The sequence below is a fragment of the Diabrotica virgifera genome, chromosome 10, assembly GCF_917563875.1.
Source record: "Diabrotica virgifera virgifera chromosome 10, PGI_DIABVI_V3a".
Lineage (NCBI taxonomy): Eukaryota > Metazoa > Arthropoda > Insecta > Coleoptera > Chrysomelidae > Diabrotica > Diabrotica virgifera.
In genome coordinates this window covers 103,633,644-103,649,179 of record NC_065452.1, presented here as the reverse complement: position 1 = coordinate 103,649,179, position 15,536 = coordinate 103,633,644, and the positions used below count along the sequence as shown (strand labels likewise).

The 15,536-nt window shown below is 32.7% G+C and overlaps 1 protein-coding gene across 1 annotated transcript in view; it reads left to right on the top strand.

Annotated features, from left to right (window-relative positions):
- The window catches only part of LOC114335624 (putative inactive tyrosine-protein kinase Wsck), a 106,344-nt gene that overhangs the window by 61,729 nt on the left and 29,079 nt on the right, over positions 1-15,536 (top strand). The window contains exons 5-6 of the mRNA XM_028285886.2: positions 2,445-2,816; positions 11,271-11,753. Coding sequence (XP_028141687.1) covers positions 2,445-2,816; positions 11,271-11,753 — 855 coding nt within the window. The remainder of the gene's footprint in view (positions 1-2,444; positions 2,817-11,270; positions 11,754-15,536) is intronic.

Genomic DNA, 15,536 nt, shown 5'->3' with positions numbered 1-15,536 from the left:
GGGCCAGTGAATAGTCATCGGGAAGTGCGAGTAGATCTCGCTTTTCTTCAGTGGTAACACCATGTCTCGCTTTACCGGTACCTCCGTAAGCCCCCATGAACTCTTCAAACGTGAGGTCAGGTATTTCTCGAACTTGGTTGACTTCCACTTCTTCAGCTACGTCGTGATATCCCACTTCTAACACCACTGTTACGCGAATTGACTTTTAATTATTATTAAATAAATAAAAGACTTACTTGAAATTGTTTATTTATAACACTTACAATTAACACTTATTTAATAACAATATATCTAATTTATTTTACACTTACTAACTTATTTAATTCATTTGCAAATATTTATTTATCTACTTTAAAAATAACACATAATACATTTCAAACCCGCTCACAACAACGTAACAATATATCGCGTCGAATATATTAACTGACTGACTGCTGCTTAAAAATCATCCGCTTATATAGGGACGACTCTGCTTCGAGAACATTTGGAACGCCTGAGGCAGGTCTCCGCCTATCATCGGGAAAATTCTGGATTAGCGGAGACATTACTCGTCGATGACGTATCGCCGTTGTTTGGTGACTGCTAGGGGCAGGGCCGGCCTCAGTTAGAAATTCGTCACACTATATTTTTGCTAAGAATATTTTTTCGCTGAAATACTTACTTTTTGAGTTATTTCCGAAAAAACGTCCAAAAACATGTTTTTTTCTGTTAAAAATGAACATATTTACTTGCAAATAATTCGAAAAGTATTGACTTGGGGAAAAAACTGTATAGAACAAAAGTTGCTTAGAATTAGTCATTTTATCCAATTCCGGACTTATTTTGAATATATATTTTTCACCTTCGAGAGGGGGGTATTCCCCCCTATTTTTGAAAAATGGAGGGGATGTAGAATTATAAACTTTTTCTTATATAATAATAGACAATTTCAACTACCTATTTCCAAATTTTCATCCTTCCTTTATTTTTTTTGGGGTCAGATTGTTCTTTGATCGGGCTAAGATGGGCCCGATCGGTCGGGCTTTTTAAATATTTCTATTTATTTATCTCATTTGAGAAAAAAGTTAATATTCACGGTGTTAGTAAATAAGTATGACCACCTTTAAGGGGTAATTCTACATGAAAGAATAATGACAGTTTGTTCTATAAATGTATGTCCGCAAATACTTCGTTTCCGAGATACGGAGTGTTGAAATTTTTATTTTAAACTGCCAATTTATATATATTTATATTTATTTATTTATTTATTGTAGACCATTTGATCTATGAAAATGAAATTTGGTGAATTTTACATACATACATACATACAATTAAAAATTTTTGTACTCAGCATTGGCGCGCATACGGGTAATTGTCCGAATTTTTTTAAAGAAAAAAATAGTACGCCACTGAAATATGTCAAATTTAAAATCATTTTTAAATTCCTCCTATAATTTGTGACAAAAAATATATCTTGTCTTTTTTTATATGGGGCGCCATTTTTATACAAAAAAATAAAACATTTTAACGTTTACAAAGTATTCGAGGTAGTTTCCATGTGCATACTTATTTAAAATACTTCGTAAACGTTAATATTTTACTTTTTTCCATCAAAACGGCGCCTCATATGAAAAAAAGGCAAGAAATATTTTTTGTAGTAAATTGAATGAGGAATTCAAAAATGATTTTTAATTCCGTACCATTACCGTACAGACCATTACCGTACGCGCGCCAATGATGAATACAAAAATTTTGAAAATTTCTTGTAGCTTTGCACCTGTTTAAAATCTTATTAGTGATATTTTCTGTTATTGTTCTAGTTTAGTATTATTGATTATTGTATTAGATAGTTTTTGCTAATGTATTAAGAAATGAAAAATACGCGCCAAGATGTTTTATTTTTTTGCATAAAAATGGTGCACCATATGGAAAAAAGACTAGAAAGTTTTTTATCATAAATTAAACGTGGAGTATAAAAATAATTTTTAGTTTGAAATATCTCAGTGGCGTAGTATGTTTATATTTAAAAAAATTCAGATGATTACCCGTATGCGCGCCAATGATGAATACAAAATTCTTAGTTGTATGTCAAAAAATGCGTAATAACAACCTCTTAAAATCCTCCAAATTTCATTTTCATAGCTCAGGCGGTCTTAGAGGAATAAATAAATTGGCAGTTTGAAATAAAAATTTCAACACCCTGGGTCTCGGAAACGAAGCATTTGCGGACATACGTTTGTAGAGCAAACTGTCTTTTCATGTAGAATTACCCCTCAAAGTTTGTCATACTTATTTACCAACACCCGGTATAGAAGGGATTTTTTGGATTTTATTTGATAGTAAACAATTAAAAATAAATATGCTTTTTTAAAAACATGAAAATTTGAGACTTTACGAAGAAAATAAGATTAAAAAAGTCCCTCTAGATGTTGAAAGGGTTAATGAATGAAAATAATTTTTTGTAGGACATTAATAATATATTCACTGTTGGTGATGGCCGAACATATGGAAGATATTACAATGCTCCTCTCGATACTAATATAAACTACAACTTAATATTAGCTTTAGTGAGTAGTTTAAATGGAGTAGAAAAGGTAGTTTACAGCAATGGAGTAGGAACCGGCAGTGGAGTATCAATTTTGAATGTTCCTGATGATCAAATTGGATCAGATTCCCCAGCTGTAATTATTGGATTGTCTGTAGCTATTGGTTTACTGACTTTTATGTTAATAGCTGGTATAATTGGATTCATTATTTTGAAAAGTAGAGTCGTTAATAGAAGACACAGGCTCTCTGATAATCAAGAATTAACTCTCCAAGGGCCCATGATTGAAGTTGTAAGTATTTTTAGGTCTTTATTTTAATGTCTTAAATTGTACAGTGCCAGCAAAAAATCTTTACTGTAGCGACATCTACTTAAAATGTTCGAAGCTTTATTTCCGAAGAAATAAAGACTAAGGACCAGATTCTGGTAACTCCTTTATTCGTGCTTTCTAATATGTACTAGCAAAGTAGACCAACGATGTAAAGAAGACTAGGGAAAATGTATAATTGCATTTTACTACCTGTAGGAAACTTTTAAAATTCTTCTATAGCACCACATTTCGAAAGCCTCAAGGCGATTTAGATCGATTTTATTCACAGTCCAGGACTCGACACCATAAAGTAAGACCGAGAACACGTAGCAGTGAAGCAGGCGGATCCTCAATGGCAATTTTAGGTCTCTGTTACATAACACCTTGGACATCATTCTAAAAGCGGCTCTGGCCTGCTCTATTCTAGATCTAATTTCGCCGTGACCTTCTGCGTTACAATTTAATTGCTGTCCAAGGTAAACGATTTTATCAACTTGCTCAAGTTTGGTAGTATGTATTTACATATTTTTATGTAGACGGTTTTATATGCTGTTGTGTGTGTGTATGTGTTTGAGCATTATTGGCTTCGGAGTCAATGTCCATTCGCCATCTTACCTTTTTGGGATTATTTGTATTATTTATGCGGAAGCTCTAAAGGAGTGCTTCCTGCTTTCTACTGATTTGTTCAGGTATGTATCCAATCACAATCCTGCTCCAATTTTACAAAGAACTATTTTATATACCTATATCTAATTTTCAACGATTTTTGTTTTTATTTGGAATTATTTCTTTTCATTGTGATTTTTTTTATCATTTTTTTATGTATTTTTTTTTATTTATTTATTTATTTTTTTTTTATTTCTTTTTTTATTTTTTTTTATTTTATATATTTTTTTTATATTATCTTTTTATTTTTCATTGTCTTTTTTTTCAATATAATTTGGGATATTAGACTAGGACACAATTTGACGCTCAGGGGTCGATCAGAGCATTTAAACGAGACAGGTGGACCTCGAATAGGCATAGGGCTTAACACGAAAGGAAAAAAAACATACGTTATAAACTTAATCTAATACATAAAATATGTTTGTACAAAATTTGATAAACATTGCAATCTTCTGCTCTTAATAGTTGAGTTATATGGTCTGGTGATTTTGGGTATTTTGGCCATTTCTTCATTTAATAATTTAACCTCGTTTATTATTCTAGAACAGCCTAGGATCATGTGCTCCGCTGTACCTTCTTCTCCACATGAACAATTAGGAGAGTCACTCAATTTTATTTTATATTTGTACTGGGGAGTTATAACATGGTTATATGCTGTTGTTTACTTATTACGAGTATTTTGGTTTTCCCTATATTCAGATCCAGAACTGCCTCCCTACAACTCTCAACGACACTATCAAGTAGTGTTTGCAGACTTCTTGACTAGAAGCTAGGAACACTGTATCGTCCGCATATCGCAAATTATTGATGACTTCACCGTTCACACTTATTCCTTCTTCTTTTTCAGAAAGTGCATTTCTTAAAATTCTTTCGGAGTAAACGTTGAAAAGCAGGGATGACAAGAGGCATCACTGCCGTACTCCTCTTTCAGTATTAAGAGCCTGTAATTCCACACCATCTACTAAAACTGATGTTGTTTGATTCCAATATAAATTTGCAATTATTCGAACATCTCTGCCGTCCAAGCCAATGTCTTTTAGAGCTTCGATCAATATAGAGTGCTTAACACGATCAAATGCCTGTTGGAAATCAATAAAACAACAGCATATGTCTACAGATATATCTCGACATCTTTGAGCAAGTACGTTCATTCCAAACAGTGCCTCTTTCGTTCCAAACCCGTTACGGAAACCAAACTGTGTGTCGTCCAGGTATTCCTCGCATTTATTGTAGATACGACCATGTATTACCTTCAGAAAAAGTTGCAATAAATGGTTCAACGAACTGATGGTTCTATAATCAGCACAGGTTTTTGCTGTTGTCTTCTTAGGTAGAGCTATAAACAGTGAATTGGACCAACCATTAGGTAGTTGTCCGCTGGTATAAATGGTATTGAAAAACGGAGTTATCATTTATAAGCTTGTATATTTCAGTTGGAATTTCATCAGGACCTGTCTGCCATCTTTTGATGATTGTATGGCTTTTATTACCTCAGAGCGTGTTATTAGGGGTCCGTCGCAGTTAGTAATATCGGGTGGTGAACTACTCCTATCGTCTTCGAATAGGTTCGTAACGTAATTTTCCCATTGTTTAAGTTTGTCCTCCACTTCAAATATTACTTTACCATGTTCATCTTGTAGCAATGCAGTTTGTTTCTTATTGAAGAAACCAGCCGCTTTTTTCACTTTTTTATACATGTTAAACATGTCGTATCTGTTTTCAAGTTCTTCAATGTCATGACACTGTTTGGCTAGATGTTGACTCTTTGCTTCTCGTATTTTACGTCGAATTTCTTTTTGTATGTTGTTATAAAGTGTTTTGTTGTTTTTCGCTAGGCGTCATTTTTCATCAAATCCAATATGTTTTCTGTTATCCAAGCCTAATGCTGAATTAAAACAAATAATTCGATACGGATATTTCCGAAGAAATAAAGACTTCTACTGGAAAAAGATTCTGGTAGCTCCTGTATTCGTGCTTTCTAATACTTGTAAAGCAGACGAACGATGAATTAAATAAGACTAGGGGAAATCTAAAATTGCATTTCACTACCTGTATTCATCTAGGTAAAAATTTCAACGAATCTTGGTTCCCTGTACTCAGATAGGAGTAAACTAATCAGCTGAAAGAAGAGTTGAAGATGCGGTTGACCATGGAAGGAGAATATTTTCTGAGACTTGCTATATCCATGCCCAAGAGAATTCAGCTTGTGATCTATTACAAGGATGATATGACAAAGTATTAATTTACAAAATTAAAATAATAATTATCCTGTTTTATTCACTCTGTTAGGATTTTTTGCCGGCACTGTAGATTAGATATTTTGCATTGTAAATTGTAGGCTACTAAGTAAGTCATAGCTGCTTTTACTTTAAAATTACTTTTGTGTATATCGTTAATATAATTCTCTTTAAATAATTTATAACTTCATACTTGAAAATATTCAAATATTTATTTTTGAAAACATTTATTGCGATTTGTTTACTTTATCATCATCTTAAGGGTCGTTTAGACACAGCGATAAATCAAACAACATCAATATCAATCGAGTTGTTGCAATTTATCATTGTGTGTAAACGGTGCATCGCAGCGACTTATCGAAGTTGGAGTTGGATTGAAGTTGGTATCGGGTTGCATCAGCTTATTGTAACGATCGAGTTGTTTTAATTTATCGTCGTGTCTAAACGGTACAGCGATTTATCATTGGAGTTGGGTTGCATCAATCAACAATAATATAATACTTTTATCAACTATAAGAATTATATGTACAGGGTGATTGATTAGTGGGGTTAAGCTCCGTAGATCCGTTATAATAATACATAACAATAAAAGTTAATAACAAAAATTGTAGCCAACTTTGAGATTCACATTTCAAAATTAATTAGAATGTTATAGGGTGTTCGATAACATAGTGGCAGACCAAACTTATGTTTTTTTAAATGGAACACCCTGTATTTTATTTTATATTCAAAATCTTAACTTCGCCATTACAAAAGTATAAAGGATTGTTATGTTATACAGGGTATTTTACAAAGTTATAACCAATTTTATATGACAAATTGTAACAAGTTAACTCATTGTATAAATAAAAATAAGCACAAAAGCAATGGATTATTGATGCCATATTTTTTTATTATCAATATTTTCATAAATTCTTCTTCTTCTTCTTTTTGTATAGACATGACTGTCTGTTTTTTCAATGTGCCTCTAGTAAGTTGTCGTTCCATTGTTTTCGTGGTCTTACCACTGATCGTCTTCTTATTGGGAAACCGTCTCTCGCTGTCCTGACTACTCTGTTGTCATTCGGCTTATGTGGTCATTCCATTCTATTCTTATGTTTCTTACCCTGTCTTCTGTCGTATATCTGCACTTCTAGCTCTGTCCCATAGAGTCTTACTATCGATTTTTCGAAGGGTTTTCATCTCCGCTGATCTCGAGCAATCTTTTTGTCCTCTCTGTCGGGTCGTGTTTCTGCCGCATATGTCATTATTGTTCTGGTGACTGTTTTGTAAATTCTGCCTTTCATATCTTTTCCGATATTTGTATTTCTCCATATTGTGTCATTCAGGCAACCTGCGGCTCTGTTTGCTCTATTAACTTGATCTTCCACTTCTGTTTCGAGCCTTCCGTAGCTAGATAGTGTTATGTCTATAGGTATTTAAACTCCATCACTTGTTCTATTATCTGACCTTCCAGCTCCAATTTAAATCTTATTGGATCTGCTGTTATAACCATACATTTTGTCTTTTTTGGGGAAATTAGCATGTTAAATTTTCTGGCGGTTATGTTAAATTGGTGCAGAATACGTTGTAAATCATCTTCATTTTGGGAGATTGGTATTGCATCGTATGCATAGAAGATTATTTTGAGTTGCTTGTCTCCCATTTGGTATCCTTTTTTAGTTCTTACTTTTTTATTATTTCGTCCATGATCAGGTTGAACAATAAAGGACTCAATTAATCTCCCTGTCTTATCCCATTGCCGGCTTTAATTAATTCAGTTAGTTCATCTTCCACTTTTACTTTTATTGTGTGGTTCTGGTAGATGTTTTCAATCGTTTTAATGATTCCTAGAGGTACTTCTCTCGAGTATAACAAATGGATACTGCTTTCTTAAGGTCCACGAAACATATAAATATGCCGGTTTGTTGTCTTCCAACGATTTCTCTTGAACTTACCTCATTATAAATACAGCGTCAGTGTATGACCTTCCCGACCTAAAACCTTGTTGTTCTTCTTCAGATGGTATAATTTCAGTCAATTTGTTTATCACTTTGGTTGTTAATTTTAATGTTGTGTTTAATAAGTTAATTCCTCTATAATTCTCCGGGTCCGATTTGTCTCCTTTTTTGAAGGGAGGTATTAGAATGCTTGATCTCCATTCTTGTGGATGCTTGATCTCCATTCTTCTGTTTTGTTCTATTATGTTTTGTATTAGTTTTAATAGTTGTTTAGTTAGATCTTGTTCTCCGTACTTTACGAGTTCGTTCGTATATCAATATCATAAATTATTGATATTGCTAATTTTCTTTATATTGAATACAGGGTGAGTCAAAACGCAAGTATCTACATTATTTTCTCAGTAATTTTAAATGGAACACCCTGTATTTTATATCACTATCGAAAAGTATCATTACCGTACTTTAATTTTTCTAAAACATTCCCTATGTCTAAATTTATTAGTTTTCGAGATATTTTCATTTTTCAGAGCAAATTATTAATTACGGGTCTAAAACTTTCCAAATTTTGAGTAAGCCATGACTGAATTGTCTAAAACTGACAATTTACGATTAAGTACTGATTTATCAATCTGGTAATAAATGTAACAGTGTAGCAAATAAAGAAAGAAAAATTATTTATTAGTAATAAATTTTGCAAAAAAAAACACGACCACAACATACTTACACAATTTTTGAAATAATTAAAAACTACTTTTGTGTGTAAGTGTAAGAAACAAGAAAGAAAAATAATCTATTAGTTATAAATTTTGCAAAAAAAAACAAACACAAAACAAACATTTTGTGAAAACAAATAAAAACTACTTTTGTATGTAAATGTACCAATGTAACAAATAAAGAACGAAAAATAATTTATCAGTAATAAATTTTACAAAAAAAAACATGAACACAAAACACAACATTTTTGAAAAAATTAAAATATTTTAACTATTTATGTAATTACAAAGTTGTTCAAAATGACCGCCTAACACATTTTATGCATGTCTAAAAACGGTCATTGATACTTACACTACGAAGCATTTGTAAATTAACACTTCGAAATACACTTTTTATTCTATTTTTCATCTCATCTTTTGTTGTTGGAGGCATTTTATAACCTGCATTCTATTCTAAAAGTAACCCCAAAAAATCAGTCCAGTTTATTAAATTCTGGTGATCTGGGTAGCCACGCTACTGGTCCATTGAAAAATGAAAATATCTCGAAAACTAATAAATTTAGACATAGGGAATGTTGTACACAAATTAAAGTACGGTAATGGTACTTTTCAATAGTGATATAAAATACAGGGTATCCCATTTAAATTTTACTGAGAAAATAATGTACTTGAGTTTTAACTCACCCTGTATTAGATATAAAGTAAATTAGCATCGTTATTGTTGTCATTTTGACAATATTTTGACAATAAATAAAAAATATGGCATCAATAAACCATTGCCGCTGTGCTTATTTTTATTTATACAGTAAGTTGAACTTGTTACGATTTTCATATAAAATTGGTTATACCTTTGTAGGTACCCTGTATAACATACCCAACCTTTATATTTTTGTTATGAAGAAGGTAACAGGATCTATTTGTTAGGATGAAAACTCGTTATCATTTATTGAAGGGTGTAAAGTGTACACAATACTCACCTCTTCAACTTGTTGTGGTCAATCACATCGCGATAAATCACAGCAACATATCGCAGCGTCTAAACAGCGTTTCAATCATCAACAAATCACAGCAACTTGTCATCACAATAAGTGGCTGTGACTTATCGCTGTGTCTAAACGACGCTTTAGCACTATAACGTATAGATAGGTGACTCATATACAGTGAGCACGTAAAGGTTGGAATAAATTCGTTAAACGCTTGATTCAGCCATTGTTTAAAACAGGCTCAGACAGGTCGATTTTATTTTTCAGTTGCGCATTTTTTGCTGATCTCATTTTTGATGACGCCATCACTGTTCGAGTTTTGACGTCATTATCATTTTTTTATTGGTAATACCTTAGTTTGACACTATATCGAAAAGAGCGCATTTTTTTTGTATAATAATGACCGTATCTTCGAGAAATAAAAGATATTTTACTCATATCTAAACGTAATTTATAAAAATATAAGCAGGACTAAATAAACCTACAAACAATTAAATGTTAAAACCATTTGCCTATTGACAATATGCAAGACGATGTTGGAACTCTTATAAAACAGTATTAAGGGTATCAGCATTAATTAAATAAATTTCGGTCCTAATTCTCTCTTTAAATTAATCAATAGTATTAGGTCTGTTAACGTAAACTTTTGACTTAAGGTATTCCCATAAGAAAAAAGAATGTGTGTGTACTTTGTACGCACGTAAGAGTTATACTTCTATTATATGATTTCTTAAAAATAAATATACTTTAAACAGTTTGTTTTAATTTTTTTAAACACCAAACTAATTTTGTGCTTACCGCTTTCAAAAAAATAAAAAAAAAGTATAGGATTGCTCCGGACTCGAACTAAAGACCTCTCGATCTCTGGCCGAATGCTATACCAAATACGCTACGAGGACTGTGTCTGTATCGGTTGGGACGTACCTAATGACAATTCACGGTAACAAACAAACAAGTGTAATAAATATACAATAAAATGTTTTAATAATACTCCTCTTACTTCTGAGGAAGACAAATCCAAAGACACAAAAATTATAATAAATATATTTACTAAAAACACTAATATGTATATTCTTTTCACTTCTTGCACTGATATATTTATACATAACTTGAAAGATTCGGCAACTAAACGCCATACTGCCTGTGTGCGCATGCGCGCAGTATTATGAAATTTTACTCTCAATCGCGCCTAAAGAAGTATAACTTCAAAAATCTAGTAAGGACAGATCAGGGAATCTAGCTGGCCACTCTAAAAATCCTCGTCAGCCAATCCGTCTACATATTAGGAAAAACATTATTTAGGCACAGTATATAGAAGTTCCACAGTAAAATCACTCCTCTGTCGGCGCTTTGATCTCAGGAAGTAATACCGGCAGTACGCAATTGGTAATTCACCAGTGGTGGATGCGGGTTTTCCCTGTTAAAAGCAGTACGTTTCTATGCGAATAGCAATGCGAGAGTGGGGCAAAGGCGACTGCCAACATTGCGCGGTCGCCATGCGCGACTACAGATTTTACTTCCAATTTTTCGGAGAGTGGTTCTACCGTCCCTCTTTATACGTATAGGTATTTAGGTATTCACGTATGTGCCGTACGTAATGCGGTTGTGCTCCATCTTGCTGGTACCATAACGAATAGTCCGGTAGCTGATGACATTTTGCATAATGACATGTAACATATCCACCAAAAATATGGCAGTTTATATTACTGAATAGAGAATTGAACAACCTTTCAAATGAGCTAGCACACGACTCATGACCGAGCTTTGCTCAGGTCATAACCTACAAAATAACTTTTGTTGTAAGAAAATGTAAGATACATATATATTGAAAGTACATTTGTCGTTTGTTTTTTTGTTTAATTTTTTATGTGGTATACACTTTAACATTTTTTTTAAGGAAAACAACGGATATATTGATGAAGAAGAAGTCGTACCTGTTAACCATTACAGAAACTTAAAGCAGAAAGTTAGAACAATTCCTTCCAGTCAGCTCAATGTAGAACCCACGAATTTACTTGGTGTCGGCAGATATGGAAGAGTTAATAGTGCAATCTTACAAGATAATGATAACGTAATATCAACTGCAGCATATACAATTCAAGACAAAAAAATGTCCCAAGAAACTAGAAAGACAATGCTTCACGACCTTGATGTACTTATAAAAGTTGGAAAACATGACAATATCATATGTCTTATTGGAATGTGCGAAACATCGCAGAATATTTATGTTGTTTTGGAACATGCATCCTTGAATCTCAAAGATTTCTTACTCGCTAATAGAGATTCCCTTCCAGGAAGATTTAGTACAATGTCAGAATCTCAAGCTTTGGATATTGCAGTACAAATAGCGAAGGGAATGGCTCATCTAGATTCTTGTAAGGTAAGTTAGTTATGTTAGATGTAAGCCAACATGATTTAATGTACAAACCTGTTTTCTATTTGAAGACAAAAACATTTAGGAAAACTCCATTTTTTAAATACAGCACCTATCGACTAGCACCTTTTTGCATAGTGTTCGGGATGACGTCAGGAAAAAAGTGTACTATACAAAAATGGGTGGAAATGCATAATTTCATTTAAAGCGTATAAAATTCATCCAAAAGTGCATGCAATTTTTGGGTCCAAATCGAATTCTATGAAAACATGTCAAAGTCAGAATATTAATGGTCAGATTTTGTTACTCGGGGGTTTTTTGGGGTCTCTGAACAAGAATACGCCCTCAGAACCGACTCCCGGAGCACCTGGTCTCCAGGGTTACTGCTGTGGTGCTGTGCACGCCATCTGGAATTTCGAGGCTTTCCGACACTAAATTGATGCAGAGTAGTCGGGAGGGGGGGTTCGGGGTTGCTGAGTATGATTATGATGTAAATGAGAGCCTCTGGAGTATCTGGTGTCAGTGGCGTACTGAGCATGGTTCCGCGGCACCATGGCCCGGGCCAGGCAGGGGCTCGCTCTAACGCGCTTTTTGCTTCTTTTGTTTCTAATTTGATGGGGACATTGTGAACTAGACAAGTACACACTAGGAAATGTAACTGCTTAATAAATTTTAAGTTTTGTGTAGGTACTTATAAATAAAAACGAAGAATGACTATTCATCAAAAAATTTGAAAACCAAATTTATTGCACAAATTGCAGAAATTTATTGTAAGAAACACAGGGAACGCTTTTGTAAGGTTCCTTACTAGTTTTACCTGTTTACGGAAGCCCTTGTTTCAACACTTGTTTAAAGACTAACCGCCGTCGGTGCCTGCCTACACGTGCTAACTCAAATACTTGTATTTTTTATATTAGCACGATTCATGAATAAGTTGTAGGTAAGCTACAAAGTTGCAGAAATTCGGAAACTGATCAATGCAAGTTTTATACGGTGGGTCATAAAAATAATCCCAATACAATAGGTTCGATACTCGTGTTTTTAGCACCATCAACCTTCAGCCTGTAATTTTAGGTAATTCTTAATAACTGAAATTAAATTCTAAATATAGACAATATGCAGTAGTAAAGATAATAAGGATAAATATAGACACTAATTTCTTTTTAAGAAAATCTCGTCGTTTGATAAAAGATATCAACCCCACCGTTATCCAAGGTTTTTTTGATATTTTTTATTTAACCGTTTTATCTCCCTAGAGGTTTGTACGTAATTATTTAACTTATTTATAAATGTATCATAATATGCAATTTGAGAATCTATTTTGTTGATATAAATTTCATTCCAATGTTCATTTTTTAAAAGCTGATTTAGTTTTCCGATATTAAGGTTTTTAATTATGACTGGATATTTAGATGTAGAAAATTTTTGAGTTTCATTATTTATAAAAACGGCTGGCGTAAATTGATCAGTCATGTCAGTATGAAAAACTATAGGATTAATATTAGCTTACTATTTTAATAGTCCATTGTTTTTTAAAAAAGTTTCTAACATCAAAAGTAAGTAAGTTACGATCACAATAATGTTGGTATCTTTTTTTTGTTTGGTAAAAAAAATTGTGAAAATTACCCCCTAATTAGCTTTCGAAATGAAAATCGTTACCGCTTCACAAATTACTTTACTTATGTCTTGGTTATAAGATGTGTAAGATTCGTTGGTTCAAAGTGCTTATTTTTGAAAAGACTGTAGTTAAATGAGCCTAAACGAGTCACTAATCACGAGTGTATGCAAATTGTGAACAGCCATATTATAACCAATTTTTGTCTCCAGGAAAACAAAAATCACAAAATATTCACTATAGTAAAACCTATATTTTTTTACTAGTTGAGATTTTTGGTACAACCAAAAATTTTTGTTATTTTGAAAAAACAATTTTTTTTTTCAAAAAGGAGTAGCTGAACTGATAAAACTTACAGATCATATAAACAATACATAAGTCAAGTAATTTGTGAAGCGGTAACGATTAATTTCATTTGGGATGCTAATTAGAGGGTGATTTTTACGATTTTTTTTTTTACCAAAAAAAGGGACTAACTCTATTTTGAGTGTTACATACTTAATATTGATGCTAAAACTTAAATAAAAAATAAAGCTTTTTAAAAACTTTAAAAAAGCTGCGATGAGTTTTTCCCGAAAAGTGCTTCATTTTTTTATTATTTCACGTTGAAATATTCGAATTGGAATTTGACGAAAGAACCTAATTTTCATTACCTACAACTCTGCTGCTCCTGGGTCTAGAGACTTCGCATATACACCATTTTTTTCACTTTTTTATAGGCTATATTTTTACTAATATGTTTTTCGATAAAATACTTACTTTTTTAGTTATCTGCGAAAAACCGTCTCAAAACGTGTTTTTTTGTTGTTGAAAAATGAACATATTCACTCACAAATAACTGGAAAAGTATTGACTTAGTGAAAAAAGTCTATAGAATTAAAGTTGCTTACAATTAGTCAGTTTATCCAATCCCGGACTTATCTTGAACGTATGTTTTTCAGCCCCAGGGCAAAAGCACACATCGTCACAATAGGTATCACTTGATATGATATATTTTTATGATATATGATGATCTATATTTAATGTTTATTAAAAACTCTTGATATGCAATGTGTGTTTTTATTTTGCGGGCGGGCCCCATCCAAACTGGAACCAGGGCCCGCCCATCTATCCGTACGCCATTGTCTGGTGTCCAGTGCGGGTACAAATAAAAAAGAATATAATAATTTACAACTAAGAAATTGAACATTTTAGAGGACATTTTTATTTATCACATTAATTTTCATCTTCGTGGAGATGATATGTTTCAGTTATATGTACCGGGTGTCCCAATAAGAATAGCTCTCGGCCATATCTCAGGAACCGTTTATACTACAGCTTTGGGAAAAAAATTATAACAAAAGTTGTCCCGGGAAAAGCCTGGAAATTATTTTCATAATTGTAAGTCCACCGCTAGGGGGCGTAATTGAATATCAAAAATTAAAAAATCGAAATTTTACAAAATTTGCCTAATGACAGGGCACTGGAAATCCAATAATCGTATTCTTCATACAATTCTGTGCATATTTTATTTCACAAGTTTAAGTCTACCTGTGCAAATAAGAGGTGGGGTGAGTGGGAAAAAATCGCTGTAAGTCCGGTTCTGCTTAATCGATTTTTACAAACTTGGTCCTGTTGAAAACAGCTCTTTTTCGTCAATGTAATAGTTATAATTTGGAAACAGCCTATTACGTAATATGCCGGCTAGAAGGAGCTATTTATTTTTTTAGAAATCTACGTTTTTTTTGGAAAATATTAAATACAAGTATGTATTTTTTTCCTGTATTACAAAATTAGACCAAATTAGCAACAGAATACCGAAAACCGCATGTCGATACCTTTTTCCTATCTCGAGATATCTTAAGAAACGTGTAAATTTTAAACATAACTGTTGCTGTCATATAAGTGGAAATATACAGGGTGTAACAAAAATACAGGTCATAAATTAAATCACATATTCTGGGACCAAAAATAGTTCGAATGAACCTAACTTACCTTAGTACAAATATGCACAGAAAAAAAGTTATAGCCCTTTGAAGTTACAAAATGAAAATCGATTTTTTCGAATATATCGAAAACTATTAGAGATTTTTTATTGAAAATGGATATGTGTCATTCTTATGACAGGTGCATCTTAAAGAAAAATTATAGTGAAATTTGTGCTCCCCATAAAAATTTTATGGGGGTTTTGTTCC